General features: G+C 35.1%; 1 protein-coding gene across 2 annotated transcripts; it reads left to right on the forward strand.

Moving 5' to 3' along the window:
* The first annotated feature begins 647 nt into the window (after positions 1–647).
* On the forward strand, positions 648–16,990 carry rab23 (RAB23, member RAS oncogene family). Of its 2 annotated transcripts, XM_065249615.2 has the most exons (8): positions 648–835; positions 945–1,072; positions 6,109–6,347; positions 10,647–10,732; positions 11,300–11,456; positions 13,120–13,202; positions 13,333–13,425; positions 14,556–16,990. In XM_065249615.2, the coding sequence occupies exons 3-8, from the start codon at positions 6,193–6,195 to the stop codon at positions 14,690–14,692; spliced, it is 711 nt and encodes a 236-aa protein (XP_065105687.1). In that variant the 5' UTR covers positions 648–835; positions 945–1,072; positions 6,109–6,192; the 3' UTR covers positions 14,693–16,990. The 2 variants fall into 2 exon arrangements, with proteins under 2 accessions (XP_065105687.1, XP_073668992.1); XM_073812891.1 differs by having other exon boundaries at positions 648–1,072.
* The last annotated feature ends 635 nt before the right edge of the window (positions 16,991–17,625 follow it).

Genomic DNA, 17,625 nt, shown 5'->3' on the forward strand with positions numbered 1-17,625 from the left:
ATATATTAGAAAAAACTGTTCTAACATTTTACATTTTAATTAAACAAAACATATTAAGTTATACAAAGTAGTGCTCTTTGTTAGTAGGCTTATATATTTTTTTAGGTTTAATTACACAGAATTCATGATAAATGAATGTATTTTATAAAATGTCATAAAACTGGGGCCCCCAGTTTGAGAACCACTGTTATAGAGAGCTGAACAGCTGGCAAAATGTATTTGTTTATCTAAAGCTTAACCAGTCAGAATCATGAAGCCTGTAAGTCTGATCTCTCTGTTATAGTTATTGTTGTATTGTAACGTTACATGTGATCAGAGCGGCCTTTGATGACGTTGATAAAACTGCGGATTACTTGTATTTATTATTAAATGACATGTGGCTCAAAAAGAAAAGACCATTCACATTTTACAAAATGTATAAGAATCAAGATTAAAACTAATTCAACTACATACACACCATGTGCCTAAATCATTTATCACTATGACTGATAAAACACTAGTAAAAAACGAATCATTGCTAACTAGAATGCAATAATGTAACATTCGTGTTGTGTTTCTCGAAATAACGCATTTCTGAATGGTAATAAAAATCAATAAACAAAAGACTTTTGTTTTGAAAAGTGGTCAATCGGGTGGTCGTCAGAAACAGCGGTGTCTCGCTTCACGCCACCGCGGCCCCTTCGCTTTGGCTGCAGTGATGAGATCCACACAACAAACACAGCGCAGGCCGTTTCGTGAATGCGCGTAGAGCGCTTTAAACGCACAGCTTTCTAAACAACGCCGTAAACATTTGTTGCCATTTGTTTTTTATCTACCCATTTGATAATCGACCGTGGTAAGTCGTGTATGTTATTCTATGAACTAGAAATAAAGAGAGAGAGGTAGGCCACTCCTTTGACACACTGACTGTGGGGATATAACGTTAACACTCTTCTTCCATAAAGCTGATGCTGTGATATTTACAGATATATCACATCTATACTGCGTATCTGTTAGTGTATCTCACATCTGTGAATACCATCGCTTCGAAACTGCATAAAGGAAACAATGTCACCTGGAAACACGAATGCAGGTAAGGCAATGGCAACATCAAACATATATTACCATGCCATTATTTAAAAAAAACTTATTTCGTCTAACTACCCGAGTATATGAATGATAATGATTTAAGGCATGTAAATGCATATTGAAGTATACTGATAGGATCACAGTATCTTTTTGGTGATGTTCTTATATAACATTTTGCATTTTTGGGCCAGTGTGTTTAGTGTTGTATCTCACAAGTTTACTGATTCATTGTAATGTCTGTCTGTCTGTCTATCAGATTGAAAATTGGTTACTATTTATCATTTCATAGCATTTATTTATGCTACTCAAAAGTGCTTCACACAGTCAGCCCTTTTTTGTTAGTGTAATAAGCTGGATATATAGTATAGATGTCTCTTTTTAGGTCTATATGGCCGATATAGTCCTGTTAAAGGGGCTTCTGTGTGTAATTTGACCTCCAACAGCAATTTTGAAACACATTCAGCCCAGATCAGGGGAACTCTAGTTTGTGGGGAAAGACTTTTTAGTTGGGTTTAAAATAACATAACATTACAATGGTTTATGTTTCCTCCTAAGTATGTTTTTTTGAGTATTTAAGTCACACAAACTTGTAACATGTTATAAAAAATGTGTCCGCAGATTACAGGAAAAATGTGTAGAGTTTGAAAATTTTGAAAATACAGCGATGTGGTTAAGGTGTGGTTGGTGTGGTTAAGGAGCCTTCGACTATCAGTTGTCGGCCTCCCCGTTATAGAAGAGATGTTGTGGACGCTTCTCTCTATGACCCTTCGACCGTGAACCTCTGACACTGAAATTCTCAACTCCAGTGAGGATAGCCTTGGTAAATGCTAAATCACTAGCCCATAAGTCTTTTATTTTGAATGACTTTTTATTTCCAAGGACCTGAGCATGTTGTGTGTGATGGAGACCTGGATCGGCGTTAGTGAGTCGAGTGTATTTTCAGAAGTCTTACCACTGACCTGTACCTCGGCTGACGGGTCGAGAAGGTGGAGTACTGTAGCAACCGTTTTTAAAGAACACTTAATCTGTTGGCATCTGTCATCTTACTCTAACCCCAGCGTTGAACCCAATATTTTTGAACTAAGTCTGGGTTGCCTGGTGCTATGCGCTGTTGTTTATCATCTCCCAAATATAATAAAGATTTTAACAATGAGATTTCTGATTTTCTGGCTGATATTATACATTTTGGGTCCTAATTGTTGGTGATTTTAATATCCAAGCCTCTGGCTACAGCTTTTAATTTAACTCAGTCTGTGGCTATGGTCTTTTTCCACTTCTACTTTTTTAGTACCAACTTAGATGAGGTTTTAAGCGACCTGAGCAAATACTATAAACATGATGTGAAAACACTGTAGATCAATGATTGGTCTGCAAGAATCTTCACTACCAGCGCCACAAGGTTAGCTTTACCTTTGTGCGTGTGCTGTCTCGAGCAAACCTGTAGTCATTTGTGCTTTGTTGTAAGTTTCTAAACTGCCTTTAACATCCACAGGCTGAGAATGAGGAACACCATACTAGGGTTTTCCTTACTTGCAGTTTGTCGATGCCCACGTCCGCATGTATGCACTGCGTTTTTACAACGTAAGTGAAGCGTGTTGACGCCACGGGTGCTTGCTTGTACAGAAACTGTTTATGGGAGTCAGCGGTAGTGATGAACACGATGTGTAAACATCTATCTGTGGCGGACTGACAAATAAATAATTGTATGGGAAACAATGCATTCCAAAAATGCTCCTGCTGGACGTTACTGTGTTCTGTGTGTAGAGGGCCGCAGGACGTTACCATTGTCTTTGTGTAGAGGACTGCTGGACATTACTGTCGTCTGTGTTTAAAGGACCACTGAACATTACTGAAATCTGTGACTGGTGGTCATTCCTGATGTCTGAGGGCCGCTGGACGTTACTGTCGTCTGTGTGTTAAGGATCGCTGGATGTTAGTGCTGTCTATGTGTAGAGGACAAATAAATGATAGTGGTGTCTATGTGTAAAGGACCGCTAGATGTTAATTTGGAGGACTGCTGGACGTTACGGTCGTCTGTGTGTAGAGGACTGCTGGACATTACTGCCGTCTGTGTTTAAAGGACCACTGGACATTACTGCCATCTGTGACTGGTGGTCATTCCTGATGTCTGAGGGCCGCTGGACGTTACTGTCGTCTGTGTGTAAAGGATCGCTGGATGTTATTGCTGTCTATGTATAAGGGACTGCTGGACGTTAATGTCGTCTATGTGTACAGGGCTGCTTGATGTTAGTGCTGTCTATGTGTAAAGGACCGCTAGATGTTAATTTGGAGGACTGCTGGACGTTACGGTCGTCTGTGTTTAGTGGACTGCTGGGTGTTACTTTTGTCTAGGTAAACTGCTGTATTTAGTTACCAGGTTGAATGCAGGAGCCCTCAGTCATGTAACTTGATATGCAAGTTGTACTGTCTCCCTTCTATCTTGTGTTTTTTGTTTGTTCTTTTTATCAGTTTGACCTTCAGAGGTTATAAGTGTATTTTCTATTAGTGTGTGTTGCATAGTCGACTCATTCTCTATTCACAGTTGAAGTAGTTTTTTATTAATATATGTTTTTAATAATAAATTTTTTTTTCAAATATTTTATGACCAAATAAATGAAAAGAAAAAACGAAAGAAGAGTAGATCGCGAGCCCACCACATGTGCAGTAGGTATGTTGTTATAGTCGGTTAACCAGTGATAGACTGTGCTTTAGCCTCTCACCGATTAGATCACTTGCCCAACGCAGAGGGTGTCAAGGTTGGGTGCTGAAGTAGGGCCATATATGTTCTCAAATTCAGTTTTTTCCATTTTTTGGGGGATTCTGGTTTTAATGGTTTTTAATTAAATTTCAGTAATCAAAAAGCATATCTTATCAACTAAAAACATTAAAGAATACACTTTAACAATAATTTATTGAAAGTTTTATTTAAAATGACGTATAGGCCGATATATTTTGGCTGTCACTACAACAATGCTATTAACAAGCAACCAAATGTTTAGTTTAGTTCATCTTGTTTTACTTTTTAGGCATCTGTTTAAAATGTAAATATATTAGTTATTAGAAATTGTCTGTCAACAATCTATGATTTAACCTTAGCAATAAATACAAATTAAACTGCACAGTCCTCATTGTATGAATTAAATGTGCAGCTGCAGAAGTTGTTCAGTTAAGAGTAGTGAGTGATTTTCATGTTTTGGTGACATTTCTGACACAGAAAGCAGCAGGCTTCTGTCACTTAAAAGGCACCTATGGTCTGATTCACATTTTTACATTTAATTTGGTGTGTAAGTGTGTATTAGTATGTTAACGATAATGCAAAAGGTACATGATGATGCAAGTTATCGTCTTCAACGTAAATCTCTTTTCTTGGACTACAACAAACACACAGATTGTAGGCAAGAGTTTACTTCTTGAGATTGGTGATGTAGTAAAGACCGACATTATCATAATTCATCCCGCTTCGGACTCGCAGCCTGTAAGTTAACTCCTGTTAGCATTGAATTGTGCGCAAATCTTTCAAACATGGTAAGGAGCGCCACACTTCCGGCTGACGTCAGAGGTATTCAGGCCAATCACAACGTACAGATTAGCTGGCCAATCAGTCAGAGACACAGCACTTTTCAAATCGATGAGTTTTGTACAAAATCCGTGTTTTCAGGAAGAGAGTGAAATCTGTAGCTACAAAAATGTACGGTATGTGAAAAACAATGTGTTGTTTAACCATAAACCACACAAACACATTGTATTGTACCAAATACACAAAATAACATTGTTTTTAGCAATGAAATGGGTGCAGTTTAAGACCAAGATGAACATCCACCTGTTTGTTTGTTTATATGTAAAGTACTTCAACACATCAGACTGAGTTTTCTGTGCACTGTACTGCATGTTCAACCCAATTATTGTGTTAATTGAACAAAATCAGAACACTTTGAGCGGCCGTATCTCTGCCACACGTTGGAACGGCTCGAACACGGGCTTTTATGAAAACACTGCCAATACCTTTCCGACGAGCCTGGCCTTGAGTCCATCAGATGTTCTCAGGTCGATTTGGCCATTCAAATTTGTCTGGCTGGAATATGCTCTCCAGGATCTAGGGTGCTCGACCCACCCAGCCAAAAATAAACCGTCCAAAACTGCACCTCAGTCATAATTAATTTTACAGGGCCTACATAATTTGTTATTGGACAAGTTATTTTTAGCCTACTTATGCATCATTTTTATAAGTGATGCAACAAAATGAAAATTCTGTGCCGAAATCAAAAATCTTGAAAACAGTTTACCTTTTTCTTAAACACTTAATTCAAGAAAAATTTTCTCACCCCATTGGCAGTTATTTTTGCTTGCTTTAAGCACAATTTCATTTAAATTGTATATTTTTGGTCTAAAACTTAGATTTTTGCTCATCAAGAAAATACAGCTTGATTTAAATAATTTTTAGATATTTATACTGCAAACAACAAAATACTAAGTAAGAAATTCATTTTTGACAGTGAAGCTAGAACCGCCACTGAGTGTGGGCCTATGTGCAAGAGGGGGAGGGTCCAGGAATAATTTGTTAACTGGTCGGGTCATATCCTTCTGAAATCAAAATAAAATGGCACATTGCAATTTCTGTTAGCTAAAAGTATTCAAAGTATTTGTTAGTAATACAGCTATTTTTTGGGAAAATATGAATAATTGCATTGCAATTATTAATATTTAGAGCCCTGCTATATGTGTTTCTTGGGATTTGAACTTTGCAATGCTAACGCATTGCTATACTGTTTGAGCTACACTAATGCTATGCCACATTATTACACGGCTCTTATCACGACATTATCCCTTACGTAACCACACCCATGTCCGACAACAGGCTTACTCAATGGATAGGAACTTTGCGATAATTACTTCATGCACTGTTAAGTCAAAAACAGGCCAATGATGTTTGTTTTGTTTGTTTGTGTGACCCTGTAAGCAAAGCTGGCAAATTTCTCTTACTTCATATAAATAACCTAAGTATTGACACAATGTAAGACCTGTCCATTTCCTCCCATAAAGCAGGCACAAGTTAAGGAGATCATACAGGAACACTAAGCCAGGACGAAGTGAAAAACAGTAGGGCTGTCCAGAAAGGTCACAGCCATGTTGGAGGAAGACATGGAAGTGGCCATCAAGGTGGTGGTGGTGGGGAACGGAGCAGTCGGGAAGTCAAGTATGATTCAGCGATACTGCAAAGGCATCTTCACTAAGGACTACAAGAAGACCATTGGGGTCGATTTTCTGGAACGACAGATAATGTAAGCATCAAACAGTCCAGTGTCACATTCATACTGTCTAGTACAGTGCTTTCCAATCCTGGTCCTCGAGGACCCCCTCCCAGAAAGTTTTATATATCACCTGATTCAATTTATCAGCCTCCTTCAAAAATGAAAAACATGTCTTCCTAACAACCTGATGAGTTAAATTAGGTGTGTTATATAAGGAGACATCTAAAACATTCTGGGAGGGGGGCCTCGAGGACCAGGATTGGGAAACACTGATCTAGTAGACGCAGAGCATGATTTTTTTTATTTGAATCAGGAAGATTTCTTATTAAGTGTGTGACACTTAATCCATGAGGTGAGGCGAGACACAAGATTAGGTTCATGAGAACGAGACAAGATTTTTACAGTTTTTAAGAAATCCTCAATGATAAAATAAATGAATGGGAAACTGAAATCACATTATTTTGAAATGTTTTTACTAATTTAGGACTGTCCTAACAATTATTTTGCTTATTGATAATGAAGTAATTTGATTTTTTTGGTAATAAAAATAGACCCAAGTGAGCAATAACCTTTAAAATTACATAATAATGTTATTCTTGAGCAAACATGCAGAGATACATTACAAAATCATATAATCATGGTTTCATCTTCTGAGACCCTTCACATCTGACACTGATCCACAAACAAAACGCGTCTCAGACGAACATTATTGGAAACCCAAATAAAAAAGCATACGCTGCAAAAGACATAATATAATTTAAGGTGTAGCCAGAAACTTTATGCTGATATTAGGACAGTGGCCGTTTCTCAAACAGAATGCTGCATCCTCCGGAGGTCGCCTATGCAGGCTGCATACATCAAGTCTGGTTGATTTCAGTTAACTGAGCATTACATTTGCAAGTCATAAGCATATTATTACAACAATTTACGATTAACTAAATATAATAGTAAACTTTATAATTGTTAATATTCTGTAATAAGTTTTATTCTTATATCTACAAATGCAAAGGATGCAGCCTTATGTTTGAGAAACGGCCAGCATTTCCCCTCCACGAGAAATCTTGTGAAACAATTCATTTTCCGATACATATTTAATCGCGCGAGATGTCGTCACACCCCTATTTCTTATTCTTAAATAAATCTGTTTGGGCCTTGTGATAGTTTGGATAGTATTTGAACCTTTTAAAGGTGCTATATAAAATTAAATGTATTTTTATAATTATTACTGTAGTGATTTTCACACAGGGCACCAATTGTGTAGTTTGCCATACACAGGACAGTTGAGGTGAGTTTCACCTTGAGTATAAGGGATGCTCCGATTAATCTGCCGCAGATCGGTATCGGCAGATAACGGGATTAAATTATTCATTTGGTACTCGCTAAATTTGCAGATCTCATGAACCGATCTTTCTGTTTACTTTTGTCATCATAGGGCTCCTTAATGCAGCTGTAATTAGAGACCATTTTTATGCATTGCAAGCATTTTTATAACCCGTTGCTCATGTGCGACGTGCAGATTTGGATTTCGATTCTCTATTAAAACAATAATATAACTAATTACTGCAAGTAATATAAAAAGGCAACATCTGTGGTTTTACTTTATCTTAAAAAATGTTAAATGAACACGCCCACATTTTGGGAAGTTAGCTTCTTCACCGTATCCCCCAGAGTTAGATAAGTCCAGACATACCTTTCTCATCTCCGTGTTTGCTGTAACTCGGTCTGACGCACCCACCACTAGCTTAACTTGGCAAAAAGACTGGAAGTGAATGGCTCCAGCTAGCATACTGCTCTCTATACGTGACAAAATAACGCGAACATTTTCCTATTTATGTGTTGTGATTTGTATAGTCACACCGTGTACAAATGACAAGTTCATATGAGACACAGCAATCTTTTAACCGTATACATACTGGGAACTTTATTCTCAGAAGACAAAGCACTGCTACATGGGCGGAGTGACTCTGACCGAACTCTCTGCTCCTCATCACTGGGTTTCTCTGGTTGTACGAGCAAATCACTCCACCCAAGTAGCAGTGCTTCGCCGTCTGAGAATACAGTTCCCAGTATGTATACCATTAAAAGATGGCTGTTTATAACCTTGTTGACTATACAAATCACAACACATAAATAGGAAATGTTCACATTATTTATTAGCCATTCACTTCCAGTCTTTCTGTTTAGCTAAGCTAGCGGGGGCTGCGTCAGACAGAGTTACGGCCCGCGTGGGGATGAAAAAGGTATGAATGTTTCGTTTCTGTTCCTTGCAAAACATCAAAAGTTTCTGGGGTTAGGAGCAAGACACCTAACCCCAACTGCTCTCGACGAGCTGGCTGGCACCTTGCATGGCTGACACCGCCGTCAGTGTATGAATGTGGGAGTGAATGGGAGGCTAATTGTAAAGCACTTTGGATGGCCATAGGTCTGTTAAAAGCGCGATATAAATGCAGTCCATTTACCATTGCCATTACTATTATTTATTTTTAACAAAAAAGTTATGACATCTTTAAGTGAGTCTGTTTGGCATAGCATATTTATATTACTGTATGTGACTATTAAAAAGAAACCTATTTAAAAACAGTAAACCAACAGCAGCTGAGACTGCCAGCTTCTTACTGTTGTAGCTAAAATTAACATTTTGACTTTCAGTTTCATCTTGGTCAGAAACACATGAATATATAACAGTAAATTTTACCATTAACTCGCCCCATATAATCCCATGCAAAGCATTCTGGGAAGTAAGAAGTTTTGATTCTCTCAAAATGGGTTATTTTTGTTTTGTAGTGTTTTTCCTCTTTAACATTGTTTACAAATTAGAAATTGATGAGTAAAACCTGCTTTGGAATCATAAATGCAATCAAATCGCCCAAGTTCTCCCATAATGCACTGAGGAAAAACAACGTCTTCAATAAAGCAGCATTGTATTTCTGTCTTGTCTATTGCCAATGTTATATAAACAAGTGTGGTGTAACTTTGCTTTAATATATAATGTTTTATAATATTACATTTTACGGTTTTGTTTAATACATTCACTGTATATGTTGGTCCTTTTTGCAGATATTTTTGTTTGAATCCATTAATTTCCAAACTAAAGGAGAAAATCATCTAAAATGAAATAAAAAAACTTACTTTTTAATTCACAAATTATATTTATAACTATGGTCATATTTAGCAAATAAATATGTACCATGTCATAATGAATTACAGTCACATTTTCATACTGCCAACACTTTTAAAAGTTAGATGACTGCCCGCAGTTTTGACATTGGGTATTTCTAAACCGAAGTGAATACCAGTAAGTATGGTTTACATTTGTCCTGGAGGAGAGATTCATACAAACCTGAACTGAATGCATTTAAGTATAGGAAATGACAGATAAGAAAGAAAAATTTTCACATTTCAGATTTTCCCCCAGAAAGAGGAAGAAGAGATGAAGAGCCCTCTAGTTCCTGTTAGACTCTCTTTCATGTTAATATAGTGTAAGATGCGTCATTACAGGAAAAGCCGGAGAAATATGCCAAACAAAATTATTAATAATAATCAAGACAAACTTAGAAGGAAAGCATTGGTTTTATGTTTGCATGACTTGCCATGCTGTCCCAATAGAGCCAAAGGTGTTTTCCTCTTTTGGGTATTACTGGTTAAATCTAATGAAACTTCTAAAAGACCATATTACACTCCTACATTTGGCAGACACTTTTATTCAAAGTGACTCACTAGGTGCATTCAATTTATACTTTTTTAACAGTAAGTAAGTTTGTTTCCTGAGGATTGAGCTTATGATCTTTGCTTTACCGACTGAGTTACAGAACATAAACGAATCAATGCTATGTTCTGTTTTTGGATAAAGAGAATCCTGTTATTGTTTTTTTAAATTAAACACTCAATTGAATGTTATGTCGTTTGATTCACTTTAATGTCATGCTTTTTTACTGTTCTATAATAAAAGGTGTTACAGTGGGGAATCACCACTATAGGTAAATGTCAGGACATGTTTACCACACTTGTTGAAAGTAAGCTTAAATTTAATACAAATTATTTCACAATGGCAAAAATATTATGCACAATGTATGTGGCTCAGTCTGTGAATCCTCAGCTAAAGTCATTTTTTGTGATTTACTGTTTACTTAAAATCTTTCTTCATGATGTAAAGAACATTCTGTGAAAATATAATTTTGATATCTTTAATATTGACTGAATAAGATTGAAATCAATGATTGAAATCAAACTTTAATGTTCCTCATCTCATCATTAGATTGAGACTTTAGTCTGAATTTCGCATATATCGTTTCTTAGGTGTGAAATGTTTCTTGAACATTTGTGTTGCAGAGTTAATTCTGAAGATGTGAGATTGATGCTGTGGGACACTGCTGGACAGGAGGAGTTTGATGCAATAACCAAGGCTTATTACAGAGGTGAGCAGTGTGTTACATGCCAAATCTGATTCAGGGTCATCATCACTAGTTCAGTTATATGGACATCGTATGTGACATGCAGTCTATTAGCACTGAAAAGACTTCTGAATTGTCCCTTAGTTAATAAGAGCAAGAAAAACCCAAGTTCACAGTGATACACAAACAGATGATGTCTTTTAAACAAGACTTTGCACCAGATTAAATAAAAGATAGAGGCTGGGTTTAAAAACCATTCAGAAGCAAACATTTATTTTTACAGTTTGATTCTTGCTTTATTACAATCTAAAACACAAAACTTGCCAACATCCAAAAGAGAGAGACAATATGATCCAAAACAAAAAGCATAAACTACTGTTTAGTAAATAATTTACAATTAGGCATTTGGCTTTTATCTGTAAGTGACTTACATTTTCTATTGGGGCTTTACCAAATGAACTACAGGAACACAGTTTACTGAGTATATAATGAATGGCAGATAATGAAGTAAGAAACACAGATGAATGATTATTTACAGTAGAGCTGAATGATTGATGAAGGTGATGATGATGATGATGATGTGTCCTGCAGGAGCTCAGGCCTGTGTGCTGGTGTTCTCAACTACAGACAGGGAATCATTTGAGGCCATCAGCAGCTGGCGAGAGAAAGTCGAGATGGAGGTTGGGGACATTCCTACAGTCCTGGTGCAGAACAAAATCGATCTGCTTGATGACACGGTTATCAAAAAGTAAGCTAGCTATTTATTACAAAAAATACATAAGCTAGCTATTTATTACAAAAAAATACATGCCAATTAAATTCATCCCTATTTAGCTTAATGTTAAAAGAGAACAGAGTACCTATTATCAGAGAACCTCTCTCATTTACTAATAATTGTGCACATTATTCATAGTTTACTTAAAACTATTCACCCATTCTTAAACCATAAATAGACTTCCTCTTTTCTATTAAATATGAGGGAAGATGATTTTTTTTTCATTTATTGGGTGCTATCTAGGTGCAAAAATTTATTTGGTTTATTAATGACAATACCCAGGTATGCCAATATTAATCCCATTGAACCAATATCACGTTTGCACACTCCATTACTATTAAAAATATATAGATTTTTTATAAACCAACATTATAGTGATCAGTGTTTACTTAAGTTAAGCGCTTGACTCTTGACTTTCACTTAGTTAAATCTTTATTTTTCAGGGTTTGTATGTGTTTAACACATGTGCAGTGGAAAAGAAAGATGTGTTTCAAAGTTGAAATCTGTTGCTTTTTATGAAGACGTCAAAATGAGATAAAGTTAAGCTGGTTTACATTATGATGTTAATCATTTTGTGACTATTATAATTGTTTTGGTTTGTAAATGCACTGGGACAAGGTGAACGAAAAATCACTGACACATTCAGACATCATCAATCATCCTACAAATCTCAACAATGGTGACAATCATCAAACTAATTCAGATAAAACAATCAACTGCAATGCTTGCTGGGAGTCATGGATTAGTTTAGTAGTGATATCCAGCATGCATTGCAGCATGAAGCTTTTTTGTTGATTGTCACCATTGATGAGTTTCAAAGACTTCTTTGATTCAGTAGTTTAACCACCTTATTGTGTACAACAGACCTGACTTCTTCCAACTAGCACTGTATCATCATTCAATTTTTACACATTAACACAGAACACACCATAAATATTATTTAGGTAAATCTACAACAGTTTAATTATTTGATCACATTAGATCTTAGTTTTTATTGCTATAGCATATACATATTTAAAACACTGCTTCAACAGGCAAGAAAACTTAACTAGGGCTGCATAACAACTAATCACAACTAATCCTTTGCAGAATAAAAGTTTTTGTTTACATCATATATGTGTGTGTGTATTGTGTATAATAAATATGTATATATAAATTCACAAACATGCATGTATATATTTAAGAAATATTTACATGTGTATATACATTTTTATATTTATATAAAATTTATAAATATGAATACTTGATATATAATACAATGAATACTTGATATACAAATATTTTTTCTTAAAATTTTACATGCATGTGTGTTTATTTATATATAAATTATTATTATACACAATACACACACATATATATGATGTAAACAAAAACTTTTATTCTGCAAACGATTATTTGTGATTAGTTGTTATGCAGCCCTAAACTTAACATTTAAACACGAGTCCAGGGCCCAACTAAAGCAAACACTGATCACCATAATGATTGTATGTTGAAAAGTCAATCTTTTTCAATATTAATGAAGGGTGCAAACGTGATATTAATTCAATGGGATTAACATCGACAAATACTTTTGATATTGTTTCAATGGTTGCTTACTATTTGGGTTTTTATTAAGACAAGTGTGTGCTTTCTTTAGTGAAGAGGCTGAAGGTCTTGCCAAGAGGCTGAAGTTGAGATTTTATCGGACATCAGTGAAAGAAGATCTTAACGTTAATGAAGGTATGATGTTGTATCAAGAAGAGCAACTATTGTTTTACAAACTAGTATCACTCAGTATACATTTTGAACTGACGTGACTAAAATATATTTCTTTCTTATTCTGCACTTCTGTTATATTTCTGCATTGTAGTTTTTAAATATCTAGCTGACAAATATCTGCAACGACTCAAGCAACAAACAGCCGAGGAGACAGAGGTGATTCATACATCCAGCAATAAAATAGGTAAGAGCTCAAGTGAATCATCTGATCATTTGTTATTGTTTATTGAATGAAGTTAGGCATTGATAAACTCAGTTCCAATTGGTTTATGAATGTCTGGTTGGTTAAAGTGGAGCTCAGTAATTGCTGGAGAGATCTTAGTGATAGAAACTGGTGATATAACCGCAGATAAATGATCTAATGATGATTATCTGATAACACCTTTAAAAGAGACATTTCACAAAACTTTTTTAAGATGTAAAATACTTCTTTGGTGTCCCCAGTACATATGTGAAGTTTAAGCTCAAAATACTACATAGATAATTTATAATAGCATGTTAAAAATGCCACTTTGTAGGTGTGATCAAAAATGCAAATGAGCTGATAAAATATAAACACTGTACACTGATCCCCATAATGGTGATTTGTTGAAATTAAAACTTAATTGTGCTGTCAATTATTTTCTCTTTGAGTAGTGCAGATTAAGATTAAGGGGCGGTGTTATTATAATAAGATCCCCTTTTGACATCACAAGGGGACAACATTTCAGTTATCTATATTTTCAGATGTTTGCAGTAGTGGTGGGAGAAATTAAGCTTTTCGAAGCTTTAAATCAATTGAACCAATTGCTTCGTAAATTTATTTTGTTTTTCGAAGCGTTCGAAACACCATACACGCTGGCGACACCTGCTGGTCAAAATAGTGTAAAAGTAGCAATATCTGTCCAAACATTTTACACTTTTTACAAAATAATAGCAAGATTGATTTTGTATTTTTTAAGAAAATAAATTATTTGATTTAATTAAGACATATTTAAAAGTGTTTCTGTGTTTTTAGTTTTATTTATGGCAAACAAATAATTAAAACGAACTTCCTTTTTAATTATGCACATTTTTGTCATTAAGTCTGTCTATAAACAAAAAGGAGACAAAATGGTAGTGTTATTAGTCAGAAGGATCGAATGTTTTATAAACTTTTACAATAAAACTGAACCGAGTTCACCTACACTGGTCATTTGTGATCAACTCCCCCTAGTGGTGAATCGTCCCATTTTCGAAACATTTCGAAACAGTTATGACGTGGCCAGTTTGAAACAAGCTCCGAACCAATGATGGTTAAATGATGTTTGGTTAAATGATGTTTTACAATTTCAGGTGTTTTCAACACTACCAGTGGTGGCCACTTGAATCATTCCAGCGATCTCAACGGCCGTGAGGTCGTAAACCTGCGACCAAACAAACAGAGGACCAAGAAGACAAAACACCCTTTCGGTAGCTGTCGATTGCTTTAAAATGATTTTCGGTACCACTCCACTGCCTGGTTTAAATTGATGATCCACAATGATTGATGAACACTAATGTACACAAATTCACTCTTAATGTCCAGAGCAGATGTGTCTGTGTTCTGTGGTCACATCTGTCCATTTCATCCTGTACGTGTCATCGACTGCAGATGACTCTCTTGTCTTATCATGCCACTAAAAAGCTGAAGATTTAGGAGCTACAGCCCTCTGGTGGCAGCAAGTGCTTAAAACAACAGTTTAAAATTAGATGCTAACTTCTCACTTTCACCCAATAGAATAGCCATAGTTGAATTAAACAGGTAGTCCTGACCCAAACTCACACCTTTAGCTGTTACGCCTCTGGTCCTGCTCAACAAATAAATGGCGTTTACTTTTGGTGCAGGAATTAAGCAGGCAGACTGAAAGAGATTTTTCCTGATATAATATTAAGTAGGTGTTTGACTATTAAAAGTGAATTTAACCGAACCTATTTTTATACAAAACACTAAAAGTTACACCTGTTTGATCACTCCCTATCCTACAATTGTGGCTCAATATTTAAAGTGATGGTATATATATTTTGTATGTTTCTAAGATGTGCATTATGTCATGTGGTTCACAGCAGGGTAATGTTCAAATGTTACACAAATGAGATTACCTACAAAAGAAAGGTGATTTACATGACACACCATTTGTGCATTTCGACTGTTTTTTGTGCAGTACGTTTGAATTGATGGAGATCCACAATCTTTCAGTGAAATTTAATTGTTGTACCTTGAAAATTTTCACAAACTTTGTTCTTTTAGGTATTTTTCTATAAAAAAATGTAGGAGAGTAATAACTTGCTTTAATTCATTACATTAACACCGTGCCAAAATGTTTCTAAACTCGAAAATGTAAATAGTGTTAGTACATCGTTGTCAGATTTCTGAAATAGTTCAAATGAAATTGACATCTTTGAAAATGCATTACATAAACTCATCTGAAACTTTTCTTATTTTAAGAATAAACCAAATGTAAACAATATAAATTTAAGAGATGTTTGCATTGTTCTGCCCGACATCATTGCATAAACAAACTGTTGTGTTGCTTACATGTCAAATATAACTTTGCATTGATATAATTTCAGACACAAGCTTATTGCATCCGTTATATTAGATAAACAACTGAAATATATATATATTGTTATTGACTGGAAAGTAAATACACAAACTAACATTACTATCAACTTTCAATAAGCACCATAAAATACACTAAACATTTAAAAATTCACATACTGTAAGAGTTATCTTGTGTTTATTGCACTGAAACAAGCTAAACTAGCCATTCAAAGCCTTAACCACTAAAGCCATTAAAAATAAATAAAATAAAAGTTAACATTAAGAGAAAAAAATAGTAAATATTTGTTTAAATGATGTGCTAATAGTACACACTATCAAAGAAATAATAATAATAAATTCTTTATATATAAATAAACTGCAGCACATATGGTGCTTATAAGGAGCAGTTTTCTGGACAAAGTTTAAGTCTAGACCCCTCTCTTAACTAAAGACATATTTTAAAATATATCAGTGCCATGCTTTTATCTCAAGATGCACACCAGTAGTTTTTTATAAGGTGTTTGTAAAAACTACTTGTACTAAACCTAATCATTGCTCAATCTAAACCCCGTCCCTAAGTGAATCAGTTGGTGGTACAGAATTGTCCCTCCATTGCTGACAGATTTGCTGGTAAATAAAAACGACCCATTTAAACTAGTTTAACTGGACATATTTTATCCTATATGTAATTCCATTTGGCTTCCTTATTGACTGATTGTATTTATACATGAAACGCATGCCTTGCATCTGTTTGTATGAATGTGGTGTCATGGTACTTTGCTACAATGGCATTCATGTTTACAGCTCTCATCTGCTTTCTTATACATAATCCATTTTCTCTTAATCTGTTATTTTTATGTATACGATTATGATTTTCACATTTGCTGCAGAGGAATGAACTAAAAGCACTTTATTATCTGATATCATTCATTATCAGTTTATTGCTATAGGGTTATAATCTACTGTTGACTGCTTATACATTTCCTCTTTATTATTGTTCTTACTGATGTATACTGTACATGACTTCTAGTAAATATGTAAATGGCAGCATCACATCAGCAGCAGTGTCATTTCACTTAATGATTAAAAGATGAAGTCCTCATCTGATGGATTATTTTGTGTACCACACACTTCTTTAGGTGATACTTTGCTGTGTTTTTGGTTTTGTAGGATGGTTGTCAAAGAGGAAAATAAAGGATCTATTGTAGCGTTTTTTCTTTATTGACTGATGTGACCATTTATATTATGTGTAATAATAAGCAATGTTGTGAATGTTTTTAAATATGTGCACATGTCACATAGCTGTAGAAAGCATACAGCATATCTTATCAAACAAAAATAGATGAGGAGCTCGAGTTGTGATTCTTTTGATGGTATATTTAATTAATAATGAATACTATAAAATATTGAGTTACTTTAGCAATTGTAAATAGTTTACAGTTATGAAAGACATTACCAATTCATTCATATACCTAGCCATTAATTAAAGATTCATTTAAGTAATAATCTGCTTTGCAGGCCTAAGACACTTTTAATACAGAATACCTTTTTTGACACTTTCAATAGAATACATTACACTAGAGACATTTCTGTAATTTCATTCTCATGAATAAAAGCTTAAAATTCTCACACCAGGAACCACTGGCTAATATTTGACCAAAGGATGTGAAGACTTTGAACTCTGTTATAGTGAGGTTAAATGTGTTCATCAGTGCATTAAATGATTATCTCCGGATGAACGGACAAACCGTCTGTGTTTATGTAACAAGAGTAAGTTGTATTATGTGCTATGAGGACTCGAGCAACAGTCAAATGTGAAATTCCCAAACAAACAGGCTGTCA

The sequence above is a fragment of the Paramisgurnus dabryanus genome, chromosome 20 (assembly GCF_030506205.2).
Source record: "Paramisgurnus dabryanus chromosome 20, PD_genome_1.1, whole genome shotgun sequence".
Classification (NCBI taxonomy): domain Eukaryota; kingdom Metazoa; phylum Chordata; class Actinopteri; order Cypriniformes; family Cobitidae; genus Paramisgurnus; species Paramisgurnus dabryanus.